Genomic DNA, 13,000 nt, shown 5'->3' with positions numbered 1-13,000 from the left:
AACAAACAAAACAAAACAACAAAAAAAGATCAACAAAGAAAAACTTTTCTCTGATCTTACACTACTTTCTCCATTCACCTCTCATCTCCCTGGTTACTCCAAATTTTTAAATTTCTCTTTGTGGGGTCATAGCCCTACCTCTTAACACACTGCCTAGACACATAGCATTCATTTAGCAGATGTTTATTGAATGAATAAGAAATAAGGGAATGAGAGGTGCTTTTCTATGCATACGTGATCACCAAATACTCTCCTGGTCAGAGCCAACAACAGAATGGTTGTGGGAACTCTTTTCCCCACCTATTGGGTAGCCCAGGTCTGAGAGTCAGTATTAGGTTCTAATAATTGTGAGAGCTCTATGGCAATATCTTCAGGTTCATTTAACTTATCCACAACTAATTTACATCATAAGGTAAATTACACTGTAAAACAGGCACCATTTGAAATTTGGCCAGCTCTAGCCTGGTCAGTCTCAGCATCACCATGAACCACTGGCACATGAAGAGTTTTCTGTCCTCAGCATTTCATGACCATTTGGTGCAGTTACTGCATTAGCCACTTTTATCATTCTCCCATAGATGACATATGCCATTTAAAAAATGATAGCTTTTTTGAGATACAATTCACATAGTATACAATCATCCACTTAACATGCGCCATTCAGTCCAGGTGTGGTGGCTCACGCCTGTAATCCCAGCACTTTGGGAGGCTGAGGCAGGTGGATCATGAGGTCAGGAGATTGAGACCACCCTGGCTAACAGGGTGAAACCCCGTCTCTACTAAAAATACAAAAAATTAGCCAGGCGTGGTGGCAGGTGCCTGTAGTCCCAGCTACTCAGGAGGCTGAGGCAGGAGAGTGGCGTGAACCCAGTGGGGCAGAGCTTGCAGTTAGCCGAGATCACGCCACTGCACTCCAGCCTGGGTGACAGAGCAAGACTCCGTCTCAAAAAAAAAAAAAAAAAGAAAAAGAAAAAAAAAAAAGCACCATTTGTTCTTTTAGCATATTCACAGAGTCGTATAAGCATCGTGATCAATTTTAGAACATTTTCATCACCTCAGAAAGAAACCTCATGCCCATTAGCTGTCACTGTCCATCTCCCTTCAACCTTCCCAGCTGTATTAGCCTGTTCAGGCTGCTCTAACAAAATACCACAGACTAGGTGGCTTAAACAATAGAAACTTATTTTTGCACAATTCCAGAGGCTTAGAAGTCCCAGATCAGGGTCTTGAGGGGTCAGTTTCTGGTCAAGGAGCAGCTTCCGTCTGTGTGTTTTCATGGTGACTGGTTGGGGAAGGAGGTGTTGCAGCAGCTCTCTGGCATCTCTTCTTATAGGAACATCAATCCTATCAGATCAGGGTTTCACCCTTATGACCTCATTTGACTTTAATTATCTCCTTACAGGCCCTGTCTCCAATTATAGTCACTCTGGGGGTGACGGCTTCAACATATGAATTGGAGGCAAACATTCCAGTCCATAACACCAGTCCTAGGCAACCACTAATCTACTTTCTGTCTCTACAGATTTGACTGTTCTGTACATATCATATATTATATGGAATCGTATAATACATAGCCTTTTGTATCTGGCTTCTTATACTTAGTATGATGTTTTCAAGGGTCATTCATGTTGTAATACTACATTTCTTTTCATAGCTGAATAATATTCAGTTGTATGGATATACCACATTTGGTTTATCCATTCATTAGCTGGTGAACATTAGACTCGTTCACACTTTAGTTATCATGAATAATGCTGTTATGAACATTCATGTACAAGCATTTGGTTGGACATACATCTTCAGTTCTTTTCCACCAAGGAGCAGAATTGCTACATCATATGATAACTTTATGTTTAACTTTTTGAGAAATTGCACAACTATTTTCCAAAAAGGTTTTATCATTTTACATTCCTACCAGCAGTGTATGAGAGTTCTAGTTTCTCTATATTCTCATCAATACTTGTTATTATCTGTGTTTTTTTTATTATTGCCATCCTGCTGGCTATGAAATGGTATCTAATTCTAGATTTGATTTGAATTTCCCCAATGGATAATAATATTGAGCATTTTTTCATGAGCTTTTTGGTCATTTTTACATAATCTTTGGAAAAATGTCTATCCAGATCACTTACCCATTTTTTAAAATTTATTTATTTTTAGTTTTAGTTTTTTGAGATGGAGCTCTGTCACCCAGTTTGGAGTGCATTGGCGCAATCTCAACTCACTGCAGTCTCTGCCTCCCAAGTTCAAAAGATCCTCCTGCCTCAGCCTCACATGTAGCTGGGACTACAGATTTGTGCCACCATGCCCTGCTAATTTTTGTATTTTTAGTAGAGATGGGGTTTCACCATGTTGGCCAGGCTGGTCTTGAACTCCTGACCTCAGGTGATCTGCCTGCTTCAGCCTCCCAAAAGTTCTGGGATTATAGGCATGAGCAACTGTGCCCAGCAACTTTACCATTTTTATTTTTTATTTATTATTTTTAAATTTTTATTTATTTATGTTTTTGAGATAGTCTCACTCTGTTGCTTGTGCTGGAATCTAGTGGCACGATCTCAGCTCACTACAACCTCTGCCTCCAGAGTGCCAACACATTTTATATCTTAGCCTCCTGAGTAGCTGGAATTACGGGCATGCACCACCATGCCCGGCTAATTTTTGTATTTTTAGTGGAGACAGCATTTCACCATGTTGGCCAGGCTGGTCTCGAACTCTTGACCTCAGGTGATCCATCTGCCTCGGCCTTCCAAAGTGCTAGGATTACAGGTGTGAGTCACCACGCCTGGCCCATTTTTAAATTGGGTTATTTGTCATATACTATTGAGTTATAAGAGATTTTTATGTATTCCAGATATGAGACTCTTATGAGATACATGATTTGCAAATATTTCCTCCCAATCTGTGGATTGTCTTCTCACTAGTGTCCTTCACAGCACAAATGTTTTTAATTTTGATGAAGTCCAAGTAATCCACTTTTTTATTTCGTTGCTTATCACTTTGATATCTTATCTAAGAAACCATTACCTAATCGAGAGTCAGAAAGATTTATGCCTATGTTTTCTTTCAGATGCTTTATAGTTTAGTTCTTATATCTAGGTCTTTGATTCACTTTGAGTTAATTTTTATATATAATGGGAGATCACATGCTGTTTTTGAAAACGAGTTAGTGTGATAAACAGTCAGGAGTTCAAAAATATGCAACTATCTTTGGTTTTACTGACAATCATGTGATATTTTGTTAAACATACCATTTAATAGAAAGAAAACAAATTTTAACCTCTAATGAGGCTGATATTCTCAATATTTACTTTAAAAGTGTAATAAGCTTAGAGTTATTAGAAAAGGCCTTTGATAGTTTTGTTTTTGTAAATCAACTGCTTTCAATAAAAACTTGAATAAATGAAGCCATATTGTTATGTTATGTAAATAATATTTTTGAAATACATTAAAAACATCTTTATTATATAACATGTAATAATTATATGACTTTTTGTTTAATGCAGTGGTTCTCAATCAGGGGCAATTTTGCCCCTCAAATGAAATTTGGTGGCTGGGCACGAAGGCTCATGCCTGTAATTCCAGTACTTTGGGAGGCCGAGGCCGGTGGATCACCTGAGGTCAGGAGTTCAAGACCAGTCTGACCAATATGGTGAAACCCTGCCTCTACTAAAAATACAAAAATTAGCCAGGCGTAGTGGCAGACATCTGTAGTCCTAGCTACTCGGGAGGCTGAGGCAGGAGAATTGCTTGAACTGGGGTGGCAGAGGTTGCAGTGAGCCAAGATCACACCACTGCACTCCAGCCTGGGCAGCAAAGTGAGACTCCATCTCAAAAAAGACAGACAGACAGACAGACAGACAAAGAAAGAAAGAAAGAAAGAAAGAAAGAAAGAAAGAAGGAAGGAAGGAAGGAAGGAAGGAAGGAAGGAAGGAAGGAAGGAAGGAAGGAAGGAAGGAAGGAAGGAAGGAAAGAAAATAAAAGAAATGTGGCAATGTTTGGCAACACTTTTGGTTGTCACAACTGGGGGGACAGTGCTACTAGAATCTAGGAGATAGAGAGCAGAGAGGCTGCTAAACAATCTCCAGTGGGTAGAGCGGCCTCCACGACAAGGAAGTATCCAGCCCAGAATGTCAGTTGTGCTGAGGTTGAGAAACTGTACTTAACTAAATCCGTGGCCTCTACCAGATAGATTCGAAAAGAGATGAGAGTTTGCAAACCCTTCTCCCCTCAGTTACAACCCCTGAATTTCTTCTATCGCAATACTTAGCCTTTCTGGGGCTAGAACATGCCCCAGCATCTTACTGCCATTAAAACCCTTCATGGTAATGAAAATCTGTTGGCCTTCCCTGTGGGGATCATTAAGAAGCATGAGCACTTGCTTTCAGTGCTTAATTCATTTTATAATTGTGCATTTTAGTTTTTTGCATTTATCCTTGGATAATGCATTCCCTGCTAAACATATATATTTGGGTAACCAATCTCCTGTTAACATATATTTTACCTGATTATGTAACAATAGAAGTGATCATAAGTAACCATTTCTGACCGTTCACTGTGTTAGGCGCTGTGCTAAGCACACTTTCTGCATGATCTAGTTTAATTTTCTCAACCACTCTATGAGAGAGCAACTCTCATTATTTGCATTTTACAGCCATGGAAACTGAGGCACGATGAGATTGAGGGGACTTGCCCAAGATTGTGTAGTTGGATCATTATTACTCCAAGTCAAGGCTTAAGCCTGATGTAGGGTCAAATGTGAAGTGCAGGCATGTCACAAAGACTTTGGATTATTCATTATGGGCAGTCACACATTGATGTTTGCAGGGCAGTGAGGTATTGTCTCATTCTCTGGCATCACAGTAAGCTCCCTGCTGTGGAAGAGAAAGCGTGGGCACACACAGCTAGCTACAGGAAGTCCCATCAAACCTGGGACATGCCCACAGAAGCATGGCTCACCTGGGAGCATCACCTGTCCTGCCTATCATGGTGGATAATACTTGAGAACTGCTGCTTAAGGAAAACTGGGATGTGTGAAGCATCACTTATGTTCCTGATACCCCCCCACCCCAAAGTCAGTCAGGCCTTGACTTTCTACCTACTATCCTCTCATAAAAAGCTCCAACTCCCAGTGTCTCTTTTGATCCGTGGCCTAAATCTGTCTGCAAGTACACCAGCACCACCTGCCAAGCCCATTATCTGTCTGTCCGGGCTCTGTGCTGTCTGGGCCCTGCTCACTTACAGCCCTCCCAGAGGCAGGATCATACCCCGGTCTCCTGATCTTACAGCCACGACTCTTACTGAAACAGCACTGTGGTGTTAAGCATACTACACCTTTTAAAAAATGATGCATTAGTTAGGCCGGGCGTGGTGGTTCATGCCTGTAATCCCAGCACTTAGGAAAGCCGAGACGGGTGGATCATGAGGTCAGGAGTTCAAGACCAGCCTAGCCAATATGGTGAAGCCCCATCTTTACTAAAAGTACAAAAATTAGCCAGGTGTGGTGGTGTGTGTCTGTAGTCCCCGCTACTCGGGAGGCTGAGGCAGAAGAATTGCTTGAACCTGGGAGATGGAGGTTGCATTGAGCTGAGATCATGCCACTGCACTCCAGCCTGGGTGACAGAGGGACAGAGAGAGACAATGTCTCAAAAAAAAAAAAAAAAGGATTCCTTAAACAGTAGTATTCCCTCCCAAGCTGTATCCCTCTATGTGCCAGGCACACAGTGATCTTCATGCCTAATAACATTCCCCTCACAGAGGTGGGTTTCAGAAAAGAATTTGGAGTTTGTGAGAGTGACTGCATTTTGATGGTACAAAGATTGGAAGTGGGGCTGGGAATGGTAATCCCAGCTCTTTGGGAGGCCGAGGTGGGCAGATCACTTGAGGTCGGGAGTTCAAGATCAGCCTGGCCAATATGGTGACACCCCGTCTCTACTAAAAATACAAAGAATTAGCCGGGCGTGGTGTCGGGCCCCCGTAATCCCAGCTACTCAGGAGGCTGAGGCAGGAGAATCGCTTGAACCCGGGAGGCAGAGGTTGCAGTGAGCCGAGATCGCGCCACGGCACTCCAGCCTGGGTGCAACAGAGCGAGAGTCCATCTCAAAAAAAACAAAAAACAAAAAACAAAGAGGTTGGAGGTGGAATGACTTCAGTTTAGTCAGTTTGAAGGTGCATATCTTTTGGGTGATGTTCTCCCCATACCAGCCGCCCATGTATTCCCCACTAGCTCTGCAAATGCAGGGAACCGGGAGCGCACAACGATTAGAAATGAAGATTATCCTGCTCCCGTAGATCTGAAGAAGAACCCTGGTTTTTGTTCTAGATCTGTCCTGAAACTCCTTGGGCAAATCTTTCCTTGCTCCGGGCCTCAGTCTCCCCTAATGGGAGAGCATATGTACTAGATGGTCTCCAAACATCCTTGCAGCTGTAAACTTCTTTGACTCCCTAAGGTACCAGGGGCTGAGTTAAAGTGAAGCCCATGAGGGTAACTGCAATCCCCCCTAATAGGAATCTGCTTTAGCAGTAAGCCCACACCTAGAAGCCTGCTTATGTTTGAAGAAGAGAAGGGAACAATTGGTTGATGTTATGTTTCTTGAGATACCCATCTCCAAGGGCGACGTTCAAAATATTTAACCACCAGTGTGTCGTGAGCACAGACCCGTCAGGAGGTTAGAAGGCAGCGGGTAGAGCCAGCGGGGGCTGTGGCCAGAAAGCATGCCCTGTCCGCCTCTTAGCTCTGCAGGGCACTGCTCACCTCACTGCTTTCCTGGGCCTTTCTCCAGCTATTTTTTTTTTGGTCTGCCTCTTCCTGCCTGATTCTCCATCCAGGGCCCCAGCTCAACCCCCTTTTGGTTTCGTCTCTCTCCAACCACTTGATACTCAACTCAACTCCTGTAAATATCTTTATGCATCCAAACAACAACTCAATCATATTCATCACTCAACAGATGCTCTTTCAGTGCCCTCTGTGCTCAGGCTGGTGTCGGCTGCCTTGCTTGACCCCTCACCTCCTCTCATTCAAAAATGTTAGAGGCAGGGATGCGCTGGAGGATTGAGAGACCTGAGTCCTAGCCTCTCTCTGCCCCTTGTCTGCCTTTGACCTTAGGCAAGTCCCTCCCCGTCCTGGGGTTTCAGATTCCTTACATGTAAAATGAGGGACACCATGGATTCCATGAGCTCTGAGGTCCCTGCTGTTCGATGATGAGTTTCTGGAGAAGTGCAAGTCTTCAGCAGTTGACCACTCTCTCTTTCTCTCTCTCTCTTTCTCTCTCTCCTGCCCCCCACAACCTCCACTGTAGAATGCACTGCTGCCTGCAGGCCTGAGGCAGAAGGATCAGACCACCAAGGCGCCCACGGGCCCCTTTAAAAGAGAGGAGCTCTTGGATCACTTGGAAAAGCAAGCAAAGGAGTTTAAGGACCGAGAAGATCTGGTCCCCTACACGGGGGAGAAACGAGGTACTGAACAATGTTGCTGTTATAATATGCCACTCCCCATGCACCACTGAGTGCCGACTGTATGCCAGGCCCTGCCAGGCCCTGTGTTGGGCCAAATGTGACTGGGCCTCCTTGTCCTCATCCCTGCCTGGCCAAAACACCCAAACCCAACTTCAAAAGCATCTAGGGATGATGTAGATTTCATGAAGTTTTGGGGGTAGACTGAGGAAAGACTCCTATCCACTCAAATCAGCAAAACTTTTCCCTAAACCCTCTTTCACTAGGATGTCCTGATTTTTTTTTTTTTTTTTAATGCAAACCTAGACAGTTTTGAGAGTAAAAGAAGAAACTGTTAATAATGACATCAGGACTTTGGGAGACTCAGGCAGGCAGACCACCTGAGGTCAGGAGTTTGAGACCAGCCTGGCCAACATGGTAAAAACCTTGTCTCTACTAAAAATTCAAAAATTAGCCAAACATCGTGGCACAAGCCTGTAGTCCCAGCTACTCAGGAGGCTGAGGAAGGAGAATCGCTTGAACCACGGAGGCGGAGGTTGCAGTGAGCCAAGATTGCACCATTGCACTCCAGCCTGGGCAACAAAGCAAGACTCCATCTCAAAAACAAAAACAAAAAAAGCATGAGGCCTAAGTAGGGACCATCCTATGCAAACCAGGGACTAGAGATGCACTAACCATCTCCACCCAGATTCTCTCTGCTCTTTCTCCAAAGTTCCGCTCTCTGGCAGCTGCAGCTTCCCTTCCTTCATCTGTCCCTTTATACTCTCTGCTCCAGCCTGAGGCAAGCCATCTTGAAGGCCCCAGGCAAACAGAGAGGGCCTCCCTAATCATCCATTCTTCTGGGACTTCCCATTGCTCTCCAAACCCTCTGCCCCCTCCTATACCCCCCTCATCCCATTGTCCCATAGGCCTCCTTCTGCTCTTCTCAAACTTTCCACCTCAGGACCTTTGCACATACTCCCTATGCCTGGAGTGCTGGTCCTGCTGCCCAGCTCCATGCTGTCTTCTTCATGGCTGGCTCCTCCTGCCCGGTAAGATATAATGGTCAGAAGCAGCCTGGAGCTAGATCTATTTCAGTTGCAATCCTGGCACTACCACTTACTAGCTGTGTGAACATATGTAAATGTTTTAACCTACTGTGCCTCCATTTCCTTCTCTGTAAAACAGGAATGATGAAAATACCAGCCTCAGGAGGTTGTAATGAAGGTTAAGTGAGTTCAGATCTCTGTCAAGCGCTTAGAACAGCATCTGGCAGGAAGTGAATGCTACTTAAGTATTAGTTGTTATTGACCTTTAGGTCTCAACTGTACAGTCTTCTCTTTCAGGGAAACCATCCCTGTCTACTCTGTTCAGGACAGGCAGTCCCTCTCCAACTCCCCTGCTTGGTTATTTTCCAACATGGGAGCCTGTGTGTGTCCTTCAGAGCAACTCACATCTTATCAGCATCTCTTTATTTTTCGTCTGTCTCTCTCACTAGCCTGTAAACTCCCTGAGGGCAACCACTTGAGCTGTTTTTGCTCAAGTGGTACTCCCAGCATGCAGCCAGCGCGAGGCCTGCCATATAGTAGGGTTGAGTAGAGAGTTGTTGGATGAATGGATAAGCTAAAATTAAATAAATGTTTAATAGATTTGTGCACTACTTCCTTAGAATACCAGCTACACAAGTGCAAAGACCATATTTGTCTTGTTAATCACCAGCACCAAATAAATCTGTAGCACATAGAAGGCACCTACTAAATATTTGTTGAATGAAAGCACTAATTCTAATTAATTAATTGTGTAATTAATTATTTCTTTTCAGTCTCTTCCATTCCCTCCACCCCTAAGAATGCAAGCATTGTGAGCTCCAGGTCCACATCTGTGGCTGGCACCCCTGTATTGCTGTTGTATTCTCACAATGCCCGGCACTAAGTAGCTGCTTCATAAAATGAGGGGGTAGACATTGTGCAGAGGACTTCGAGCCATTCCAAACCCTGGACTTGGAGCTCAGTCCGGGTTTCACTGAAAACTGGAAGTCCAGGGAGGCCTAAGGGGCATCTAGATTATAGAACTTCTGAATTTTGAAAGGAGTGCATGGTCAGAGGGATCCTGGAGGGGATGGCAGGAGAGAAGGTGAGGACAAGGGCAGGGAGTGGGGATGGGCAGCAGACCTGGGTGGATATCTAGCAAGGTGAGTCATTGCTGTCGTCCACTTCCTCATGTACCCACACCCCTCCCAGGGGAGGATCTGGAGGATGGTGTGAGGGATGGGGAAGGGAGTCTGAGCGGTACACAAATCAATCCCGCCCTAGGCATTCCAGATCTAGCAAGGCATGTTGCTTAGCATCGTGGATCACAACCCTTTCCAGCTTTTCATTCTGCAACCCCTAAACCTGTCTTTGTCCTCATGGTCTATCTGGCTGCTGCAGCTCCAGCCATCACATTCACGTGCCACTGGTAAGATGAAGGGAAGAAGTCTAGGTACCTCTTCAGTGGCTCAGAGTTGCCATCCTCACTGGAGGAACCTGTTATGGGGTATAATAAACCACAGGTATTAAATATTTATTGAATATTCATCTCAGCCATTGCTTTAGTCATTTTAATACTTGAGTTCCTTTTCAGGGATTTTATTTTCCTTTTATGTTTTCCTCTTTTCTGGATCCCTGGAATCTGGTATTAATAGAAGCTATGATACATTTTTTCCCCAAATGATTCTGTTGTGTGTTTTGCTGATAGAGGTAATTGATATTTGCTGTAAACAATTTACAAAATAAAGCTAAGTAATTCAAAATCATTTCCTTCACTGAAAATAAGCACTGATCCCATTTTAGGGAATATCTTTCTGGACATTTATCTATGCGCTTCCCACTCCCTCTCAACCTTCACCACTACAACCCTGGTATTGAACCCACACCGACCTCCTAATCATCTCCGTACCTCCACCTGCACTCCCTTCAGCTTATCCTCCATCAACAGCTACTGTGAGCTGTGTAGGTTTTTATAAATTGAGGTAAAACTTATATAACATAAAATTATCCATTTAAAAATGAACAATTCACAACATTGTGCAACCACCACCTCTATCAAGGTCCAAAACACTTTTGTTGCTCCAAAATAAAACCCTATACCTATTACAGTTAATTACTCTCCCATTCCCTCTGCCCCAGCCCTTCGTGACCACCAATCTGTTTCTATGGGTTTACTTATTTTGTATATTTCCTACAAATGAAATCATACAATATGTGACTTTGTGTGTCTGGCTTCTTTCACTGAGCACAATGTTTTCCAGACTCATCCATGTTGTAGCACGAATCAGTACTTTATTCCTTTTTATACCCGAATGATATTCCACAATTTGTTTATCCATTCATCTACTGATAGACATGTCAGTTATTTCCACCTTTTGGCTATTGTGATTAGTGCTGCTTTGAATATTCCTGTACAAGTATTTGTTTGAATACCTGTTTTTAGCTTTTTGGGAGTATATACCTAGGGGTGGAATTGATGAATGATATAGTAATTCTATGTTTAATTTTTTGAGTAACTGCTAAACTTCTTTTCCATAGCAACCATATCACTTTACACTCCAATCAGCAACGTATGAGGGCTCCAATTTTCCACATTGTTGCCAACATGCATTTTCCATTTTTTAAAATTGTAGCCATCCTCATGAGTGTGAAGTGTATCTCATTGTAGTTTTGATTTGCATCTCCCTAACGAGCCATGATGTTGAGCATCTTTTCATGTGCTTGTTGGCCATATGTATATCCTCTTTGGAGAAATGTTTATTCAAATCTTTTACCCATTTTAAAACTGGGTTGTTTTTCCTTTTGTTGTTGAGTTGTAAAAGTTCTTTCTGTATTCTAGATACTAGACCTTATCACATATGTGATTTGTGAATATGTTTCCCCTTCTGTATATTGTCATTTCAATTTCTTGATAGTATCCTTAGATGTGCAAAACTTTTAAATTCTGATGAAGTCCAATTGATCTATTTTTTCTTTTGTTGCTTGTGTTTTTGTTATCATATCTAGGACTCCACTGCCAATTCTAAGGTCATGGAGACATACCCTTATGTTTTTATTTTTTCTTCTAAGAATTTTATAGTTTTTTTTTTTTAGATGGAGTCTTGTTCTGTGTCCCAGGCTGGAGTGCAGTGACACAATCTTGGCTCACTGCAACCACCACCTCCCGGGTTCAAGCGATGCTCCTACCTCAGCCTCCTGAGTAGCTGGGACTACAGGCACGCACCACCACGCCCAGCTGATTTTTCTATTTTTAGTAGATATGGGGTTTTGCCATGTTGGCTAGGTTGGTCTCGAACTCCTGACCTCAGGGGATCTGCCCATCTCAGCCTTCCAAAGTGCTGGGATTACAGGCATGAGCCATCGTGCCAGGTCTGAATTTTATAGTTTTTTTTTGTTTTTGTTTTTGTTTTTGTTTTGAGACGGAGTCTTGCTCTGCCGCTCAGGCTGGAGTGCAGTGGCAGGGTCTCGGCTCACTGCAAACTCCACCTCCCAGGTTCACGCCATTCTCCTGCCTCAGCCTCCCGAGGACCTGGGACTAACAGGCACCCGTCACCACACCTGGCTAATTTTTTTGTATTTTCAGTAGAGACGGGATTTCACTGTGTTAGCCAGGATGGTCTCTATCTCCTGACTCGTGATCCGCCCGCCTCGGCCTCCCAAAGTGCTGGGATTACAGGCGTGAGCCACCGCGCCCGGCCTATAGTTTTAACTTATATTTAAGTCATTCCATTTTGAGTTCAACTTTACATATGGTGTGAAATAGGGGTCCAACTTCATTCTCTTGCATGTGGATATTCAGTTGTCTCAATACTATTTGTTGAAGCTATTATTCTTTCCCCAGTGAATGGACTTTGCACCCTACTTGAAAATCAATTTGCTATAGATGTTTGGGTTTCTTTCTGGACTCTCAATTCTATTTCATTGTCTATCTATCTATCCTTACGCCAGCACTACACTGTTTAGCTTTTTAGTAAGTTTTGAAATCGGTATGAGTGCTCTAATTTTGCTCTTTTTCAACATTGTTTTGGCATTTGTGGCCCGTAATTCCATATGAATTTAAGGATCACCTTTTTTATTTCTGGGAAAGGACTATTGGAACTTTGATAAGGATTACATTGGATCTGTAGATTGCTTTGGGTAGCATTGCCATCTTAATAATATTAAGTGTTCCAATCCATGAACTTAAAGTATTTTTCCATTTACTTAGGTCTTTAATTTCCTTCAGTAATGTTTTATAATTTTCATTGCACAAGTCTTTCACCCCTTTGGCTGAATTTATTCCCAAGTTTTATTCTTTGGATGTATTATAAATGCAATTGTTTTCTTAATTTGCTTTTCAAATTTTTCATTGCTGATGTACAGAAATACCACTAATTTTTGTATGTTGACCTTGTACCCTGCAATATTGCTGACTTTATTAGTTCTAATAGGGTTTTTTTGTGTGTGGAAATTCAGGGTTTTCTATACGTAAGATTATGTCACCTACAAATAGAAACAATTTTACTTATTCCTTTCTAGTTTGGATTCCATTGACTTCTTTTTCC

General features: G+C 42.9%; 1 protein-coding gene across 4 annotated transcripts in view; it reads left to right on the top strand.

Moving 5' to 3' along the window:
- Nucleotides 1-13,000, top strand: part of TMOD1 (tropomodulin 1) — a 92,281-nt gene that overhangs the window by 37,409 nt on the left and 41,872 nt on the right. For 2 of the 4 annotated variants that reach the window (XM_045373498.3, XM_045373499.3), the window contains exon 3: nucleotides 7,296-7,452. The exons of the other annotated variants lie outside the window; for them this stretch is intronic. In XM_045373498.3, the coding sequence (XP_045229433.1) occupies nucleotides 7,296-7,452 (157 nt within the window). The remainder of the gene's footprint in view (nucleotides 1-7,295; nucleotides 7,453-13,000) is intronic. 4 annotated transcript variants of the gene reach the window in all.

This window comes from Macaca fascicularis, chromosome 15 (genome assembly GCF_037993035.2).
Source record: "Macaca fascicularis isolate 582-1 chromosome 15, T2T-MFA8v1.1".
Taxonomy (NCBI): Eukaryota; Metazoa; Chordata; class Mammalia; order Primates; family Cercopithecidae; genus Macaca; species Macaca fascicularis.
This window is presented reverse-complemented; position numbering and strand designations above follow the sequence as displayed.